The sequence below is a fragment of the Dromaius novaehollandiae genome, chromosome 20 (genome assembly GCF_036370855.1).
Source record: "Dromaius novaehollandiae isolate bDroNov1 chromosome 20, bDroNov1.hap1, whole genome shotgun sequence".
In the NCBI taxonomy this organism is placed as follows: domain Eukaryota; kingdom Metazoa; phylum Chordata; class Aves; order Casuariiformes; family Dromaiidae; genus Dromaius; species Dromaius novaehollandiae.
In genome coordinates this window covers 6,422,764-6,442,608 of record NC_088117.1, presented here as the reverse complement: position 1 = coordinate 6,442,608, position 19,845 = coordinate 6,422,764, and the positions used below count along the sequence as shown (strand labels likewise).

At 44.8% G+C, this 19,845-nt stretch overlaps 1 protein-coding gene across 2 annotated transcripts in view; it reads left to right on the top strand.

The window, feature by feature from the left end:
- The window catches only part of BRINP1 (BMP/retinoic acid inducible neural specific 1), an 89,477-nt gene that overhangs the window by 19,416 nt on the left and 50,216 nt on the right, over positions 1 to 19,845 (top strand). For both annotated transcript variants that reach the window (XM_064523658.1, XM_026113793.2), the window contains exon 2: positions 8,808 to 9,075. In XM_064523658.1, the coding sequence (XP_064379728.1) occupies positions 8,858 to 9,075 (218 nt within the window). In that variant the 5' untranslated portion in view covers positions 8,808 to 8,857. The remainder of the gene's footprint in view (positions 1 to 8,807; positions 9,076 to 19,845) is intronic.

Sequence of the window (19,845 nt, the reverse complement as noted above, 5' to 3'; positions counted from 1 at the left end):
GGCGCGGTCTGTCAGGAGTTTCGCCCAGGGTCTAAGGTAGCGGCGGCAGGAGCCTGTGAGTCTAGATTCATGAGGTTTTATGGCCAGAGCAATTCTTCAGTTGCTTGGTGCGACAGGAGAGGCAGATCTGCCTTGGGTGAGAATTTGCAGCCATCAGCAACCCCGGGTCTCTTTTCCCTCCCCTCTCCAGCTGCCCCTGGTTGCTTTGGCTTCATCCAGCCCGAATGGTGGCAGAATCTGGTGCCCATAGGAAGCGCTGAGTTAAATGGTGCTTTGCATCCTGGCAGGCAGGGCTGTCTACCCGAGCAGCAGGAGCTGTACCAGGAGAAGCCATGGCCTGTGGATTTTAACCCCGTGTGCACTTCCAGCCAGGGAGGCAAAACACAAAAAACCCAGGTCAAGAACGAAGTTCCTTTCTGTGGGGCAAGAAAAATAGGAAGATACATAATTTGCAAGGACCATTAGGTAAGTGCAGCTTCTTAGCATAGCAAAGGAAGCAGTGTTAGCCTGCCTTTCCTATGCCCCATGGAGCAGGGCCCACGCCGTGTGTTCATGGTGTAAAGTGCCCTGCCCAGGAATAAACTTCAAAACAAAAATAATATAGCACAGAATGTCTGGTTTGGGATAACAGTTGACCCTTTGGATTGAACACCACATTATTGCTCTTCAGGGCAGTTTTGGCATTGATTTTCCCTTCAAGCCCTCTGCTTACAGGTCCAAAAATTGTTGCAATGGAATATATTACAAAGGCAAGACTGGCATGGAGTAGGCATGAAAACAAGAACCAGGGCTTCTGGACTCTGATCCAGACCTGCTCTTTAAACTCAGATATCAGGTTACTCACTTCTGAAATTTTCCCATAAAAATGGTAGAGAACAGTAAGTTTTTTGTTCACGTGTATTGTGTAGGGCAGGTGTTTCTATGAATTCTTATTCCAAAATGCAACAAAAGTATTAAATTAATTTGGACATTTCCTTTTATGAATAAATTACAACATGTATTTTGGCTCAATCAAAACACACTGTTTAAGAAAACACTTCATTTGAGGTTTTAATGTACATTACTCAACATGCAATGAAAAACAAAACAAAATCTTGAACCAATCCTTTCCAAACAGAAAACTCAACACATTCTGTTCCAAAGAAAAGCTGACTTTATCAAAATGCTCTTTTTTTTTCCCCTAAATCAACAAATTTCTACAAAGTGTTTTGCCTCTGATGAATTGGCATTTTTCTGACATAAAAATGAGCAATCCAAAAAAATTCTAAGCAGCTCTGTGGCAAGTCTTAGCTAATTCTGGAATGGTAGCGTGAAGGTGCGTAGGAAGGATATTGCAAGGAAATGTAGCACTGTACTGCGACTTAAGAGATTTGGGTTGAATTCCTGGAGCAGTTATAAAATGATCTGGGACAAGCCATTAATATACTCTGTCTCTCAATTTCCATTCTGCAAAATGGGAAAAACAGCATTTCCTGATCTCCTAGAGCTACTGCAAGGATAAAAACCTATTAGCACTTATGAGATTACTGGATTTTGATATGAAATGTATGAATACTGAGGAAGACAGAAGACAGCTGCATTTTGGTGTAACTTGGAATGAAATTATGGGCAAGTGGTCTAGCTTGGACAATAATTTAATAAGAGGAGGAATAATTTCAAGTTCAGGGCAGTGTTTAATAGAAATCAGTGCTTACCACCCACCATATTTTTTTTCATAAGCAGCTCAGAAAAGTGCAATTTATCATTATTATTATCATCTATATTCATTCTATCTCTGCCACTTCACAAATGAGAGGAGTTCCTCACAAACATCTACAAAGCTAGCTCATTATCCAGCCTTCCTATTTATAACTCTCATTTATTACAATAGCTATGAAAATCTTGGCAAAGTAGGGCTGCTGGTGTGCTGACACCACTGCTCGGCCCGCTGAGCAGTATTATCTCACTGTTCCTTTGCATTCCCCCATCTGTCCCTGGCCATCTGGTGTCCTTGGTCTTCTAATTAGATTGTAAGCTTCTGGGGGCATGGACCGCCTTTTCGGTTTCTGTTTGTACAGCACCTAGCACAATACTGTTCAGTCCCAGATTTAGCAGGACTGTGTTCGGAATGCAGTTCTTCATCACACATCTGGATGCACATGGAGTAGATCCTGTTAATTTGGTTTCAAATTTACTGAGCACTGGCAGGTGGATCCCCTTTCTGAGCAGAGACCTGAACCTGGATTTCTGACCGATGGCTTTGGCACGTTGGCCAGCAAAGATCAGGGACAGATTTATGACAAGGACTAATAGCGTTTAATTCCCTCTCCTAACACTGTCCAACAGCACCTGATGATGTGACTTGATAGAAGTTGCTTGCAGGTTTTGAGCTACCTCTGCCTCTGATCCTCACTGTAATAACACCGGTGGTTTATAATTAGCTGGAGTGCAGGGACAAATGAGCTGAAATCAGGTACCTAGTTGCTACCAATGTGATTCTCACCTCGCTATAGGCAGGGAGTTATTAGAATTCTTGCACAAAACCTGCTCCCTTTAGGCTGCTGGTTGAATTGCATTAATAACGAAGGATTCGTAGGGTGTTTTTGGTTCACTGAATATTCTGACAAGAAATATTCAGCAAAGTGTTGACTAGCTGAAAAGAAAAACCTTTTTTTCCTCAAAGTCATTTGGGGTCAAAAGAAAGATTTTTATCACTGTTCTCTTTTAAGAGACTGGAAGGGCCATTCAAAAGCAAAAAAACCCCAAGTAATTTCAAATGGAAATTTGGAAATATTTCCCCTTGAAGCTCTCAAAACCAAAACATTGACTTCTCCCAATTATTACTTATCTCAGCATGAACAATTTGGCAAAACTGGTGTGAATGCAGGAACTGTGTTGGTATTTTTGGAGAGGCATTTCTCATCTTCCTTCCTCACCCTTTCTCCTCCAAAATGTTTCAGCCGATGAATATCCCTCAGGTTTAAGTGCTCACACATATTTTTAAATAAAAATAGATAAAGAAAAAGTGGAAATTTAGACACTGATGAGAGCAGAATTGCTGAGGTTTGGAGAGGGATTCACCCACTGCTGCCTGAAATGAAGAAGTCCCACTTCCATAGAGAAATAACTCTGCGATCATTTGAGATTTTATTATGTTGCATGCCAAAGTCATCCAGAAAGTCAGAACGACTGCTGGATTGCTCTTCCATCTCTGACTCCAATCAGATATGAGCCTCTGTAGTTTGATCTAGGGCAGAAATGGCCAAATTCTGCATTTCTAGGAGTTGAGTTTACCCCCAGAGCTTCGCATGACCCAGTGAATCCTGACAGACTCAGCTGCGTTTATCTTCCCCGTCCCTTTCCATCCATTCTGCCTGCTTTCCCCGGGCTCCAGCATGCACACCTAGATGTCCCCAGTTTGGCTGGCTCACTGGCCAGCATTTCCAACGGACATCGAAAACTGCTTCAGGAGCAGTATGTGTCTCCCAGCACTTTCATGAGCCATGCCTGAATTAGGTGCAGAGCATAAATGATGCTGCTCCTGTTGCACCCAGCAACTTACAAGGAGTTAAATCCTGGAAGTGTAGGACAGTAATTATCTGTCTGGCAGGAATGTAAGTGTACAGTTAACTTAAAGCAGAAGTAGCTGAACAAAGTCTAAGAGAATATATCCCATGCTTAAAATTAAGCATACGCTTAAGCTGTTTGCTGAAATGAGGTCAGACGTTCGTCACTTTGCAGGGTCGAGCTTTAAACTAACATAAGCTGTTTCATCTCTCCCTTGACACTTCAGTCTTTTACTAATTTATCAGCATCCTAAAGCAGTGTGTGAAGTTGCTGCAGAACAGAAGTGTTTCAGATACAAATAGCAATTGTTAGCCTCTTCCCTCTGGTAAATGGCAGCAGGCAGAAACCTTTCTCAACCTGCCAAGAACCAAATGTGGGACACAAGAAAGAATTATTGGTGCATGAAGCTTAAAGAGATAGGGGACTTATTTCTTTACTGCAAATAATGCGTTCAGTAATTTCTTTTTCCTGAGTCTGCATTTCTGATGGAAATAGTTTACAACAATGAGCATGAGAAAACAGAAGGGATGTGCGCAAGATCAATTTGAACCTAACAGAAGGGATAAATGAAAGGTACAGAGGTTAGCAGAAAGGTTTAAAATCCCAGGAGGCAGAGGAAAAGTGTAGTGTTTAGAGCAAGCAACGGAGAGTCAGAGCTCCTGCGTTCTGCCTTCCCATTTATAGCAGTGAGATAGGGCTACATAGCTTCCCCGATATGAAACAGATCTGGCAATATCATTTTGTGCAAAATCTATCATTCTTAGCTATCCCGCTGTATAAAAATTATCTTTTAAGTGGCTAAGTAGAGACCCAACTTTATTCAGTTCTTATTATTTCAAGAAACAACAGGAATAACAGCACTTGGCTGCCTTACTAGAATGCTGAGAGCTTTAATTAATGTCTCTAATTCAATTTGAACTCCTTGGATAAAAGGCGCTGCCTTGTGACAGCAAAGGTATTGCCCAAAATAGAATATAATTAACACACAGATATCAATCACAATGAAATTAAGTGTACATTCAAATACAACTTGCACTTTACAGAAAGTACCTGCCTATTTTTCCTCCTAGAATCCTGAAGAAAGACTCATAAGACAAGGAACATTATATGCTCCAGGCGGAATTCAGATTAGAATAAGGCCATATTAAACCACCTAACAAACTAAGAGGAACTGTAAAAGAAATCTATATTTGCACTGATGGATGTACCTTCATGATGGGCATTGCTGGAAAGTGACTCTACCATGACAAATAACTAGCACTTCTAACATTTTCTTCTTGCAGTATTTATTTACCCTTAAGTCTAGCCTATGTCCTGCTTCACTCACCAATTTTGCTAATCTGCATTTTGCTAAGTGGTATACACAAAAGATGTCTTCTCCAACAAGTTCACACTCCAAATTGGTCACGCATAAATACTATTGTATCTCCAAGCTGACAAGTAGAAAGTTAGGCAAAAAAGCATGAAGGGTATAGCCCAAGATCATAGAGGGTGTGTGAGTCAGAAATGAACAGAATTTTTGGATTCTTGAATCAAAGCCCAGTGTATGTGCTGCCCCCATCCTCAATTGTCCTTTACTGTAGAGATTGCTTTTGTACTGAAAATAGCTTATAGTTAGGCTTGGATCTCCTACCGAAGGGCTGTATACATGGAGACATCCCCATCCTGCCCCTTTTTGCCCTGTCCCGTTTGCAAAATCCCCAGGATGTGTCTCACATCAGTGGAGCTCCATAACACCATGTGACAAATTAATTTCAGACTCAAACTTGTTAGCAATTAGATTGAATAGACCTCACGATATTGCCTTAGACATAAAATGATCCCACTTTAGTAAGCTTTATGGTTTCCACGGGACCAGCCCTGTGGTATGTATTAATATTTAATGTGAAACAACATCTCTACAGCAGAGACAGGGGGAAGGGGGGAAGATACTATTAAAAAATTAAACTTGGTTGTGTGATAGTTGTCTAGACCAAGTTGTGTTCTGCCATCCTCCATTGCCTCAGGCACCGTTCCCTGTTCTCAGCACTGATACTTCCAGCTAGCTTCCGGACTGGAGATGTGTCCGCTTCTCCCAGTTATCTCAAGAAATGCTCTCCCCATGTCTAAACCTCTAATTACGAGCCATCACAACTCTATTCATCCTGACTCTAACCTTGACCTAAAAAGAAAGGGAAGGAGGATAAAGAGGAGGGGAGGGAATATTAGTGAATATCCCTTCTCTTTTGTAACCTGAAGTTTCCCCAACGTATGATGTTCACATGTGAGATGACAGAGCAGGGATTTCTCTGAAATCCACTTCATTTGGCTCTTCTGGTATTCCAGTTTGCACTTGCACTGTACTGGCAACTGGAGGTGAGCTATCACTCTAGTTTGGTGTGTAAAATCTCCCTTTCTCTCTTTGCAATAGAAATTCAATAGAAAGTGAAATGTTTAAAGGAAAACTGATCCAGGCTGGCTGCTGAAGGAAGTAGTTATGGAAGGGTTTAATGAGCAGACAACTAAGTGAGTTTGGACGACATGTACAGAACAACTGATTGTTATCAGCAGCAAATCCGCACACCCGTCTGATGGCAAATGTGCTGAGTCTGCAGCAGTTTACGGTGGAGGGAGCGCACTGGAGATGCGCTAGGAGCAGCAGGGCAGAGAAGCAGCCCGAACAGAGGACCAGGAGAAATGAATTTCCAAACTGGAATCTGGAAATGCCGAGGGTGGGATGAAGCTGAGAACATTTCTCAGGAATCACCTCAGATTCATGATTGCTATGAGTGGAAGCAGGCCTGTATTGTAGCCTACTGGGAATGCACTGTTTTCCCTTCACTGTGGGGCTGGAAACTCCTCAAGCCCCATTTTGGTAAGGGAGAGTGGAATCATTTCTTTCTGACAGGTGGAAGACTAAAGCACAGAAAACTGTGCCATGCATGGTTGAAGTAGGAGCCAGTGGTGAAGGCTAATATTAAATATGTCTCCAAAACAGTAACAACCTCCTCAGTCAAGATCTACAGGTACTATTAGGTTTAATAGCAACAATATTCTATCTGTAATTAGAAAGGAGTTTTTATGTGCCCAATAGAAAAAGCTAACATTCACTACTTTTCCCGTACTTAACTTTTTTTCCATTTTTCATGTAATGCAACAGCTGACTGTCATTTTTAACCAGGCTTACACAACTCCGTTTTGTCAAGTGCTGCTGAGCTCAGTGCAGCTCCACGAACACATGCTGTGCACACGTGCAGCCTCCCACACGCACACACCCGGTGCTCGTGCTCTCTGTCGCACTCCCAGGTTGGATACTCCCGCACAGAAGACATGCACTCTCGTGCATGGCCTGCACCTTTGCCATGCTCCCAGAGAAACGTCCTGCAGCAGAAGAGCTGGCCATGCTGGCCACAGATGCTGATGATCTCTGGTTCATATCTAGCCCTTGCACCAGCCAAGTGCTCAGATTCACAGTCAGCACTGCAGATGTGCGTGGCACCTCCACCACACCGCAGTGTGGCCTCTCCTACACGCCTAGAGAGACCCTTTCGCCCCTGGGAATTGCAGACTTTCGGAGTGCCTATGGTGGAGTCAGACCCATGACCAGAAGGGTTGTCTGGAGATGTACAAATAAGCCTGAAACCAGATCTCTCTGTAGCAGAGTTCTGCATAGTCCAATTTCTCCTGCTTTAGAGTAGCTCCAGTCTCTCTATGCTGTATTGTCCAGAAGTAGGTGGGTTTTGGCTGCCCTGAGGACAGGTTTTGGCTGGATTTGTGCACCCAGAGCGGGAGACAGCCTCAAGATGACTCTGCATGCCTGAGCACATCCCCGCGAAACGCAGCAAGGCAGCCAGATGGACAGGAGGTGGGCAGGAGGAGGAACACGTCCTGCTTGTGGAGACAGCTTTTTCAGAGCAGCATCAACAACTCCCAGCAACTGCAATGTAGATGTTTAGTTCTGATTAATAGGGAACGCAAGCTGGGTTGCTGCTGTAGTCTCTTCGCTGCTCTGAAGCAGAAGGGGAAGAGCACCGCGGCAGGCACAGGGTGCCGGCTAATCAAGCCGCTCACCTTCCACCGACGGAGCACAAGGCTTCATTTGGAGAGGGGGCATCACGCCAACAGCATGACTGTGGAGGCGGATGATCTAATGGCTGAAACGCTGGAAATGGGAGTCAGGAGACGAGGGCTCTCTTCCAGCTGTATCGATGGCTTGTTGTGTAACCTTTGGCAAGGCATTTCACCCCTCTGTTTCCCTTCCCACTCATCATATGTCTTGTCTATTTAGACATTAAACACACCTGGGAGAGAGACTGGCTCACACTGGGGCTGCCTGCAGCCACGATTTGACAGAGGGGCCGTGCAGTGGGCAGCCGTTCTCCCGTCGCCGGAGCAGGCCTGTACCCTGCCCCAGGTGGTGTGGAGCATCCCCTTAAGCGCCCTAGTAAATCTCCCACCGCGGAATGTGCATGCTCCGTGTGTCACCCTGTGGAGCCTTGATCTTGAGAAGAGCCTCGAGGTCCTACCATAATCCAAATAGCAGCAGACCCTGCCCTGCCCCGCCAAACACACACATCCCAAACATCCAGGCAGGAAAGTGGGTTGGGGTGATCTTTATCTTTCAAAGTTCAGCAGGATTTCATAGGGCTGTGTGTGCGTGTGTCTGTGTGTGTCCAAGCATCCGCATGTTCTCATCTCCGAAACCTGGATAATTATTTTTTTTATTTCTTTTTTGGCAACACTTTAAAGTAAAAGCTGGGTCTTTATAGATTGCACAGATTTCATGAAGTAGAGATTACAGATCATCAGAGAGACATGAAAGCAGAAGACACGTTTCTCTGGCACAACATTAAAGCGACAATAGATGGGTAATTGTAGCCTAGGGTGTGGCCACCTTCTGCGCCCAGCCTTCCCTCATCTTTGCAACATTGCGGAGAACTTCATGAGGGAAATGATGGAAAAACTGGGGTGAGGATATGTCAGGCCAGGACCTTGTTATTTCAAAGGTGATATAAGCAAAGGTGCTTAGAAGGTTAAAGGCATCACTTAGGTGCATGAATAAAACACTGCCAAATACTCCAAGCTGTTAACACAGATAGACTGAAGGCTTTTAAAGCTTGATTTTTTCATGTCTATTTTCACCCTGAGATAAGGTTGTCAAAGGATCAAGGCAATTCCAATTTTTAAACTCTCTCCTTCTCTCCCTTCTCTTCTCCTCCTCTCTCTTCTCCTTCCCCTCCATCTCCCTCTCTCTTCCTCCTCTTCCCTCTCTGTTTCAACAGGACTCCACAGAATGGAGCAAGAATGAGAGGAAAAAGGCAGACAGAAAAGCATGAACTGGAGGCTTGTTGAGTTCCTCTACCTCCTGTTTATATGGGACCATATACTAGTACAGCCCTCCCACCAGGACCCAGCTGCTACCAACCAACATGTCTCCAAGGAATTTGATTGGCTTATTTCAGACAGGGGGCCTTTCCACCACTCACGGAGCTACTTATCCTTTGTGGAAAGACATCGTCAAGGATTTACAACCAGATATAAAATATACAGGTATGTTGGTTCTCTACAGCACTCATAGCTTGGATGGGTTGTTAGGTGGTGGAACACAGCTAGTTTCCATAGCGTCAAGGCTTGTAGTCAATGGTGAGACATGTCATTGTCCCATTCCACTTGGAAATGCTTCTTTGGTTTTCCACCACCCTCAGCTGGCAATGCAAGTTGCTTCAAAGACCCAGATGTAATGCTGTGATAGTGAGATGAAGGCACTGTGGGACCATGGCAATGAGCACAGCAGACATCAAGACAGAGAGGGGCCAAAGGTGTGGGTGTACTTCTCATGTGGGGACAGATTAGCCAGAGAGATGCACAGACATGTTTGTCAGAATGAATGGATCTATGGGCAGACCAGTCTTCCATACCAAACTCATGCCTGTGCACTTCCAACAGCTTAAGGTTCAAGGCAGGAACAGGCACAAAGATGCCGAGACACACCTCAGTACATTAGTTCTCATGCTGCTATGCATGCACCATCACTGTGTTCTGCCTGCCACAGGCCTTTGCAGTTTATCTCCTTGTATGAATCAGACTTGCTTCCAGAATTACAAGCTTGATTTAAAAGTCATTCAATTAAAAAACTAAAGAGAATAGGCAGAATTAGGATTTTTCTTTGCCTTCTAGGTTTTGAAGCCTTTGCTCTTACCTGTTTCAAGTTCTTCTTGGAAGCTGTGATACCTAGAAACATACTTTTCTTTTTTTATTTTAATATGAAATGCTGAGATGTTTATATGAGCTGCATATTACAGCAACAGGTGTTTTGGAGGGAAGGGGAATAAGTCAGCAAGTGCCATGAGATTTAGGCTAAAACCATAAGAGACTGCAAAACTCTCATAGACATGTGCACATATACATAATTATATAGTCCTGTTGCATTTCTGAAAGACACTTGCAAACACAGCTACACAAACTATTAGGTAGGAAAGCAGTAGTTAATAGCCTACTGCAAACATGCACACAGACACATGCACACTGCTATCGGGGGGTAACAGAAAAAACATGTGTGTGCAGGCAGTATTTTCCCATGGGCAGAAAGCCAAAAGCACTTGCAGAGTAGTAGCAGCATGCTAGACATTATCTATATGTGGGGAAGAAAAATGAGTTAAGCTCATCCCGTGGCCTCCAGGGAGTGCAGCATCCCCTCCCCTCGCACGAGACCGCGGAGTGAGAGAAGATTAGGAAGGGTTGGAGACACCGTCCCATCTTGTCCTCGTCATTCAAAATAGCCCAGAGGGGAAGAAACAGCCCCAAAAACTAGAAATTATGCTGCCACATTTCCTTGAATGATGTCTCGCTGACTTTGCTGCACACAGGAGCAGAGAAAACATGCTTTTTTTAAGAGACTTTTTTCCAGGTATACCCCCAGCTTCCCTGACAGCATACAGTCTGGCTGGGAGTGCAAATCTCTGTCCCATGCAGTGTCCCTGGCAGCAGCCCTGCCCTTTGCTAAAGAGCTATTCAGCCCTGAATGCACCGCAGCAATCTACAGGGGCTGTAGTGGGAGGGAAATTCATGCAATGCATGTGTTCAGACACATCTAAGAACTGTCACTGCAGGTCAGGCCAGAGATCCATCAAGCCCAGGATCCTGTCGCTGAGAATCATGGAGAAACAGGGCTGGAAGGACCTTGAGAGGTCATTTAATCCCTGCCTCTTCCCCAAGGCAAGATCAGCCATACCTGTGTCACATTTGACAGAGGTTTGTGGGTAACCTCTTCTGAAAGGCTTCCCGTGACAGAGAATTCACACCCACCGCAGGCAACCCATTCCACGGCTTCACTGTCCCCACCTTCGTAAAGGAGCTAAAATCGCTTCTGCTGCACATTAAGCCTGTGACTTCTAGTTTTGTCTACTGTGGGTTGAGGAACAAATTCCCAGTGTGTTTGTAGGAGAGTGCTAAGAACTTGAAGGCTTATCTCAGGCTTCTCTTTTTGGAACAAACAGTGTGATCTTTCTCATGGGAGACTACCAGCTTCAAAAGACCAGGAGTTTAGGCACTCCCAGCTCATGGGAGCTACATCTGACTCTGTTTTTAATAGGTATTAACAGATAATTTTGAATTTTTCTAATTCACTTTTGATCCAGTTTAGAATTTGTGTCTCCATACTCTCCTGTGCCAATGAGTTTCATAGTATAATTGCATTGTGCAAAAAATACCCTTTCCTTTTGTTTGTTGGAAAACTGCGACCTGTTCATTTTATTGGATATTCCCTTCTTTCTGTGCTGTTGAAGACAGAGAACACATGTTGTCTTCCTCACACTTCAGTTAAAGCTTGCTTTCAGGGACCCTCCCAGTCAGGAACATCGATCTGCAGAGGAGATGATTGCAACGACATCCAACCTTATTGTATGTTATACCTTCTCATACACATGCTCTCCTCAAAAAGACGACTTTTGTAGTTTTAAATATCTAATGAAATATTCCAGGATGAAAGATATAAATAAGGTCCCCAGTGTCTCCCCTTTCACATAAGGAAGGAAGGGATACAAGCTATCTGCTCAGATGTGGGGTGAATGACAGCAGGAATACTGGGAGGGACAGAGCTCTCTCTGAAGCAGATGAGGAAGGTGCTGCGCATGGCAGGACTGCACAGGAGAAGGCTCTGATCTCCAGCATAGTGGATCATGTAGTGGCTGGATAAGAAACTACAAGGAGAAGGATGGCAGGACACATAATACCTATGTGATACATCACTAGTAGCACACAACAGGTTAAAAAACTGAGAAAAGGGTTTCAGACTAGAGTGTTATACCTAGAAAAAGGATCTGTTTTACTCCATTTCAACTAGGTATTGCCAAGGCATTTATCCAAGGACATCTAGAAGGGGGAGGACATGATGTCCTACTTCTGACATGTGAGAAAATGAGTGGCAGCATTCTGCATGCCCTGCAGTCTCGTGGGTGTGGAGAGTACTCAGAGAAGGGGCTTGCAGATAGTCACAAGTTGAAGGCAGCATCACAGGGAAGGAACCTCTGAGTCAAGCAGAGGCAGTACTAAAGAACTCATCATTCACAGAGGAAACTGGAGGTGAGAGAGAGGCCAGCAGAGGAGGGAGGCAGAGAATCCACAAAGATGTGGGAAAACTGAAAAGGGCATCTAGGGAAGTGTCTCTTGGCCAAACATCATGCTCTGGTCTGAGGGAGGGAGCGGAGAGCATTGGAAAATCCATCTGCAGGTGTCATGGTTCAAGCTGCTGGGAGCTGAGCAGTTTGGAAACGTACACTCTGGGACTGACTTCTGCTCCCACTGCAGTCAGCTGAGGAGGAGGAGGGAGCCCTGCTGGCTTTAGTGGAGAAGATGGAGCCATTAGGTAGGAGAAGTTGAAGGGCTGTTTGTTTTTATTACCTGGCCTCATTTGTGAGACCAGTCACTTTAAAACTGGACCCACGCATTTTTTAAGCAGTGTCAAAATCAGTCTAATTGTGGTGAGTTAGTGGAGCTATAGCCACTTTTAGCAGTTAAAAACTGGACTCTGAGCGCACGCACTATCAAGAACATGCCATTTTACTGAAACCCACAGTGGGAAAATCTCATTTTGTGGGCTATTTAAATTGACTTCAATAATCTGTAAAGCTGTTGGGATTTTGTCAACTGTTTAATTCTAATGTAGAAGTCACTTTCCTCCCAAGTGATAATTGCTTTTTGCACTAGGCTAGGAGATGCACATATTCTGCATTAAGGCATCACTCCTTTCCTTAGGAACACAGCTGCCTTGGAGCATGGGATTTTCCTTTACAGTCTTCTCTTTCAGTACTCCTTATTTCCCAGATTTTTTTGGTCAGTTAGTTTGTTCTTCAGCCAGGCTGTTCCTCTGGGGACTTGGGATTTTGGTGAATAAGGCTTTCCCCAACTACACATGTTCTTCAATAGCAGCAGAACTCCAATCAGCCACGGTGACCAAGGTTTTGGAGCGGATGTGAAATCAGGGAGAGGACCTCACCCGTCTCTAATTGGAACACTGTCACTTGTTTAGTGGTGATTTCCCCAGTGTCTTGCCGTGCAGGAACATGGACACAGCACGTTAGAACTGTGTCATTTACACTGAAAGGCCACAGAGATAAAGCCACTGTCAATGTTACGCAGCAACATAAGGCAAAATGAAGAATTTTCTCATTTTTTTTCAGGTGACTTTCAAAAGGAAACACCACCAGACTAAAACAACTGAAATCCAGGTATTTGTCAGCAGCAGGCCAAGTTCCTGTAGAACAGCACAGCTTTTCCGTAGGATGCCTAAATCCAGGTCCACCATCCTAGCATAGAAAGGCAGTTCTCTGTTACCATTTCCAAAGGCTAAATGGATCACATTCTCTCCTTCTGTATATTGTATTTTAGCAGATTTTAGGCCTCTTTTTCCCAGATCTTGAACCACCTTTTTTCCTGGTGTCTTCAGTCAAGGTTTGCACATTGCATGCAATATTTGGAGAAAGGAAAACGAAGGGGAGGAATTTTATATTGAATCATGGACAGTAGGGGTAGATACAATTGCATTAAGGAGACACATTAATCAGCATCGAATCACACTAATAAGGCTGGTTTAGGGGGGCCTCTGGCAGGAAAATGCTGCTTTGATCATTATCTGTGCACTCTGATGCTAATGCAGATACGATGGCAGATGCTGAGAGTGGTTTGTGGGATGTCTGAATATTCATTATGACTATCCCTGTTGTTGTTCCTAACCATGAGAGCCTTAGGTATGAGGTACTGCACAAAGGCAAGAAAACAGATGAAGCTCAGCTTGGCTTGACTTTGGGACTAGGGCAGTGTTGTTTAGACTAGAAAACACTCCTGTTACCACAACACAGTAGGTAACAGCTTCAGCCCACTTTTCTGAAGTACAGTGCTGTGTTGGCTGTTTTTTTCCTCCTCCCAGAAACTGATTTTTCGTGTGTAAGACAAAGCAAAAGAAACAGTAGACTTAACACTTGAATACACAGTGCAACTATTGTAGCAGAAGCATTGACACAAGGGTATTTAGTTAATGATGTTGTTCAGTTTAGCAAGTTCCAGAAAAATGAGATTTGGTTGTTTGGTGACAGAGGTGAGACAGGAGGCAAAGAGAGAAGTGGTGACATGGTCTCGGCCAGCCAGGTGGACAGGCTGGCAAATATCTGATATCAACCCACTGCCAGGTTTCCTACAGCAAGGCAGGGACAGGACACGCCTGTCCCGACAGGGCTCACGGGCAGACTGGCAGAGAAATAACATAGGTGTTATGTGTATTCTTGCCCCAGGCTCATGCTGTGGCCTTGGGAGAGTGAGCGCATGTCTCTGTGCCTCAGTTTCCCTCCCTGTGAAAGGGAGATGACAGTATTTGTCTGATCTAGGACATTGAGGAGAGTTAATTAAAAGCTGTGAGACATCTGGAAATAAGAGACGACAGCAGTATGCAGTGGGTGACCACAAGGGGCTGGAAGGGGACTGGGAATGTGCAAGGAGAGATATGGATTTTCCATGTGTGGGCGTTTCTTCCAGTTCCCGAACTGGCAGTAGAAGCAGGGAAATCCGAATGTCTGGAACAGAGCAGGAGGGTGAGGTCCCCTGCAGAGGTCTGGGGGTGCAAAAGGGAGATCCCTGCGCCTTGTGGCTTCTCCCACAGTGGGATCATTCATAGGCTGCCTTATTTCATGAAGCAGATAAAAACAAAATACTGTCGAGACCTCCACCAAGTGTGGTTGAAATGTACCATTGGATTAAAAAATTAGTGGTGGATGTGACAAAAAATCAGTCTGTCTTGTCCCATCCCTCTGCCCTTAGAGTAACAGGACAAACTGACCTCTTGCACATATTATTTAGAGTTAGGTCCCTGGATATATAAAAAGGAAACTACAGCTCCTGAGACGGGAAAGACCGAGTAACTGGCTGGTGAAGCTAGCTATAAATTGGTTGGGATGGTGCCTGGGGAAAGAAAATTGACTTTTTTTTTTCCCCAAAAAATTGCTTCCCGAGGAGGGTGGTGCAGCTCTGACACAGGTCACCAGAGAGGGCAGGGGGATCTCCAGCCTCAGTGGTTCTCAGGGCTTGGCTGGACAAAGCCACGGGCGACGCGCTTGAGAGCTGTCAATGGTCCTGCTTCGAGTGGGAGGCAGGACTGGGGACCCCCACGGGCCCTTCTGACCAACATTTCTGTGTTTTCTGATTTAGAGTGGACACTAAACTGCATGCTCATAAAGGGATTCACACTACTAAATGAAGCTCTGGCCTCACTGGAGATTTTTATTTAGTCATAACAAACCCACAGATCTGAGCGGCTACGTGCTCTCTAAATGTGTCATTCCCTCTGGAAGGAGCAAGAGAATTATCATGAAACAAGGATCTTTACTGTGCACGTAGCGCGGGCTACAGTTGACTTAGAAATGCATACGCTTTTCTGCTGCTTAAATTTTCCCTTGGAGGAAAAAAAAAGAAAAAAATATATTGTCTCACAAAACTGTCTCACAAAACTTTCAAAGTTTTATAGCACCACAAATTAAAAACAATGAGCCAGATTCTCCGTGACATAAATATGTGAGGCTGTTGACTTCGATGAAAACTCACCAATTTATTTGCTTGAGAATCTGTCCAGCTGTTCTAGCACATCAGTGATGCCCAGTTCCCCCAGGCCCTACGCAGAGGGAACCAGTGTTTATAAGGCTGCTTGCCCAGGTCATCTGGCTGGGAGCATTATAAGCTTTTACTATTTCTAAATGAAAGCAGAATGCATTTCCTAAATGCAGGCACTGGATTTGGTCAAACTGGCTAGTGAACTCGAGCTTTTATGACTGTTTTTAGCTGCTTCTAATAAAAAAGATTTGCCTTTCCTGACCAGACCCTCCAGGCACGTTCCATGTAACCCTGTGACTAATACTACTGAGGAGCTGATCTGGCTGAAAAGTCAGTTGGCCAGAAAGAAGTACAAAGAAAAAAAGTTAATTTTCAGCCAGATCATTTCTCTAATCTTGTTCACTGTGTGGTGAGATCCTAGTAAAGAGCTGGGAATAGGCAGATGGAGGCAGGAAAGGGATTGGTGAGAGTATTGTTTTCAGCAGCAATGTGGATTGGAGTTGCGTTAAAGAGACTGTGAAATTACATGCTATGTTTTGGCAGAGACACAATCTATTAGAGTTGCTCTCACCATTTTTTTCACCCCATTCTTTTTCTTCCATCTCTCTCTACTCCTCATTGACTCCTTTTGGTGTCTCTCTATTGCAGTGAATTTAATCTACTGGCCACTAAAGCTGTACAAATAATTGATTTTGTGGTTCACTGGCAGTACTGAACAAAAATAACGTTAAAAAGGGTTGCTCTTAAATGGATATTTGTTCAACTTTTCAGTAAAATGAAAAAATCAAAATATTTCATATTAGGTTCAGTGAAATGTTTAAGCTTTGTTGTTTGTTTGTTTGTTTGTTTGTTTTAAATCCAGTGAAAACAATAATTTTCCCCAATTTTCAAGGCATAAAAAATCACCTCAAAACACAAGATCGACTAACATCATTTAAAAAATGTCAAAAATGAAACATTTTGATTTTGAGCATATTTTATTTGGCTGTTTGCTTTTGAACTTGCTCATTCAGTTTATCTTGAATTTGCAAATAGTTTTGATGTCCTTGAAACAGTCAAGGGAGAAAAAAAAAAGATTGGCTGGCTGTACTGCTCACTCTGAGACTTTGAAATCTTAAAATTCCCTAGTGTTCAGGTTTGACTTCCCTTGGGTTCAGCTTTTAGCACCTTAGGATAAAGAAAGAAAGAGCTTATTTTTTTCCCCAGTGCCACTGGGCGAGGGAGGTGCCACCGGGACGAAGTGGTGCGGTTGCGGCTGTGGTAACGCTTGTGCTTGCTCTGAGCGCAGCCGGGTGCTGATGACTGAGACGAACCGTACACCACGGGGACCATCTCTGTGCCTGTCTCACACACATATCTTGGCAAGTTTTCAGTCCTACTCCAGCTGTTTGGATGCCTGAAGCATCCAAGAAAGCATCGCGAAGGTTCTTCTCAAACAGCATTAAGGTGATGCTTTGTGCTGGTACAAATATTGATAGTCACTGTTAGGCTTTTTAGTCTTTGTTTTGGCTTTTTTAGTCATGCTGAAGTTCTGCTGACAAGGTTTTCCTATTAGGTTTTTACGCTATCAGTTTAAAGGGGACATCAACTTTTATGTTTTCTAGTCAGAGGCAAGGCTTTTTTAGGAGAGGCAGCGTAGCAGCTGAAGGACGAGGGAGCTGAGATGAAAGGAGGTGCTTGCCTCGGTGTGGAATGAACAATGGAAATCTGCACAGCATTGCATGGCAAAAAAAAGAAGAAATCTCCATAGTTTATGCATGTAAACGAGTGATGTACATTGGTTCGTAATCAGTAAATGCCTTGTAAATAAATGTGTGTAAACCAAAAATTTAAATCAATTTCCATAGTGCAGGTAAACAGTGAAGCCTTCCAGTGTTCCCTTCAATGTAAATGTTAATCTAAAAATGACATTAATACAAGTTTATGTTACTTTACAAGAAAGCCACGGTTTACATTCCTGTCTCACCAGCTCTAACACTGCAGCCTGGCAAACACAAGCCATTCAAGAGATGGGCGTAAACCAGCCAATTCTACCACGTAGCCTCTCGTTTACCCACAACCTTCATTCTTCATGCAGTTCAGGGACCGGTGTTGCTACATCCCCTGCATAATGCGTCTCCCTGCGTATGAAAGCTTTTAATATATTTGCATAAGCAGAATACAGGCAGGCATGGGGGATGGCAAGGAATGACTTGGCCTGAGCTGAACAGCATTTAGTCCTGGGAGCCGCAGGGCTGAACAGACAAGGAGCCTGGCCTTCGCCTAGGCCAGAGGAGCAGCTGCTCTGGCTGTTTGGATTCAGATGGCAACGGCTTCAGCACGTCATGGGCAGCTGCGGGACTTGACAGAAGTATGCAACCCTCCCTCTCTTCGATATTCTTGAGAACAGAGGGCAAATGGAAGGATAAATGGCGCCGGCCTTTGACAGACCCCAAATGGCTGCAGTCTTGGAACGCAACATCTGGCTGAGCTCTGAGAAGGGTCAAACCCTCCTCTGACGTGGCAGCTCACACCCAGGCCTCAGGGAGCGTTGCAGATGCAACGTTAGCTGTTAAGTTCACCTCCTGATAGAGCACCCACGGCTAGGATGCACCAAGAAAAGCTTGTGCATGAGCTAGTTGCCTAGCAAGGCATATGAGTAACGGGCTGCCCTGTCTGCTGACTCGGGTGAGCTCTTCATCAGCTGAGCTTTAGCACAGTTTTGCATAGTACAAGCCAACGCACAAAAATTCTGAATCCGGAGTGAAATATCTTAACCATGCTCTCAATAAATCCCAGAAGCAGCATAGACAAATATTTTTAGTCACTGAACTCTTCCAAAGGAGATCTGCGTTCTCTTGGGCTAGGAGGCAGCTTTCTGCACAGCCCCCTCTGAGACCTTGCCTACCGGGGGGATCTTTTTGCCTCTGTGTGACAAGTGCAGGGCTTTTCCCAGCAGGCCTCCCAAGGCTGCTCCCTAGCAAGCCGCGACTGCAGTGACTCTGCTCGTTCGTCTCTGAATTCGTCAGACTAGCAGACTACGGTCCAGTGGTTTGGGAGCACATTTTAAAGGCTAACAAGCCAAGGAGAAGCCTTCACTCTTTTTTTTTGTGAGCAGATTATTAATTCTGCTTTTAAATCAGGCAGATGCTTATTTCAGCAGAGAAGCTGTTATATTAAAAAAAAAAAGTCATCCTGTTAGATGCATGGAATAATTTTGTTCTGGCACCAGTAGCACTGGGAGATGGCATGACTGTACCTATTATAGGGGGGTTTCTATTTCTGGATCCCTCTAATGTTTCCCCTGGGTTCCAAAAGTATGCTTTTTTTTCCTCTCTTTTTTGCTGATTGCCACCCACCAGGCTCCGTAAATGGAACACGATGTGTCCCACTGGGGCAGTCAGAGCCATGCAGGCTGTTTTGCCATGTTATCTGTCTACCTGCAGGCACAGAACCCAAGGACATATCTCCTGAAAGGAAATCTAGGAATCAGCCTTGCCTGGAGCAGGATGCGAAAAGGGTTTGGGCCAGCCCTTTGCACAAGGACCTCCTCTCCAGGCAATGTGAAATCCAGTACGCCCATGGGCACACGTGGCGTGGGCACAGCAGCAGGAGCTGACACAGCACACGGGCAGCTCAGTGCAGCCGTACTTCTACAGAGGTAACTGGGCACGTGGTACCAGCACTTCTCCTTGGGGAGGGGGTAGAGCCACTGTTCAGGCAATGCCCAACCGCCCTGTGCTGGGTCTGGTCACTAAGGACACTGTTAGCTGATGACCAAGCCTTGAACGTGCCCTGGACACTCTCTGTCTTGGGCAGCCAGAGCCAATCTCACACACATCGCGCTTCACAGATTTCCACCCCAACGCAGCCATTGACAGCGAAGCATTTGCCGGAAGCTGCAACGAGGTTCCCTTCACCAGGGAGCAAATTTTTCTGGTTAAATAAATCCTATCAGGGGAGAAATGCTGATGGGGAGAGGGAAAAGAGAGTGGGGAGAGAAGGGTAGGCAGAACTGGAGCTGGCAGATCTCAGCAGTATTTGCATTCACGGAGCCTGCCTGGGGTAGAAGCAAACTGCAGTGCAGGCTGCAGGAGGATGCCGGCTTCCCCTCCCTCCCTGCTAGACTCTTCGCAGCTGCCTGACTTTCTAAACGCGCTGTTTCAACAGGACTGAGAGCCTCCCCATCCTGATTTTTCTGCAGCGTGGTAAAGCCCCCAGTCTGCTCTAGAGCGGGTCCTGAAAGGC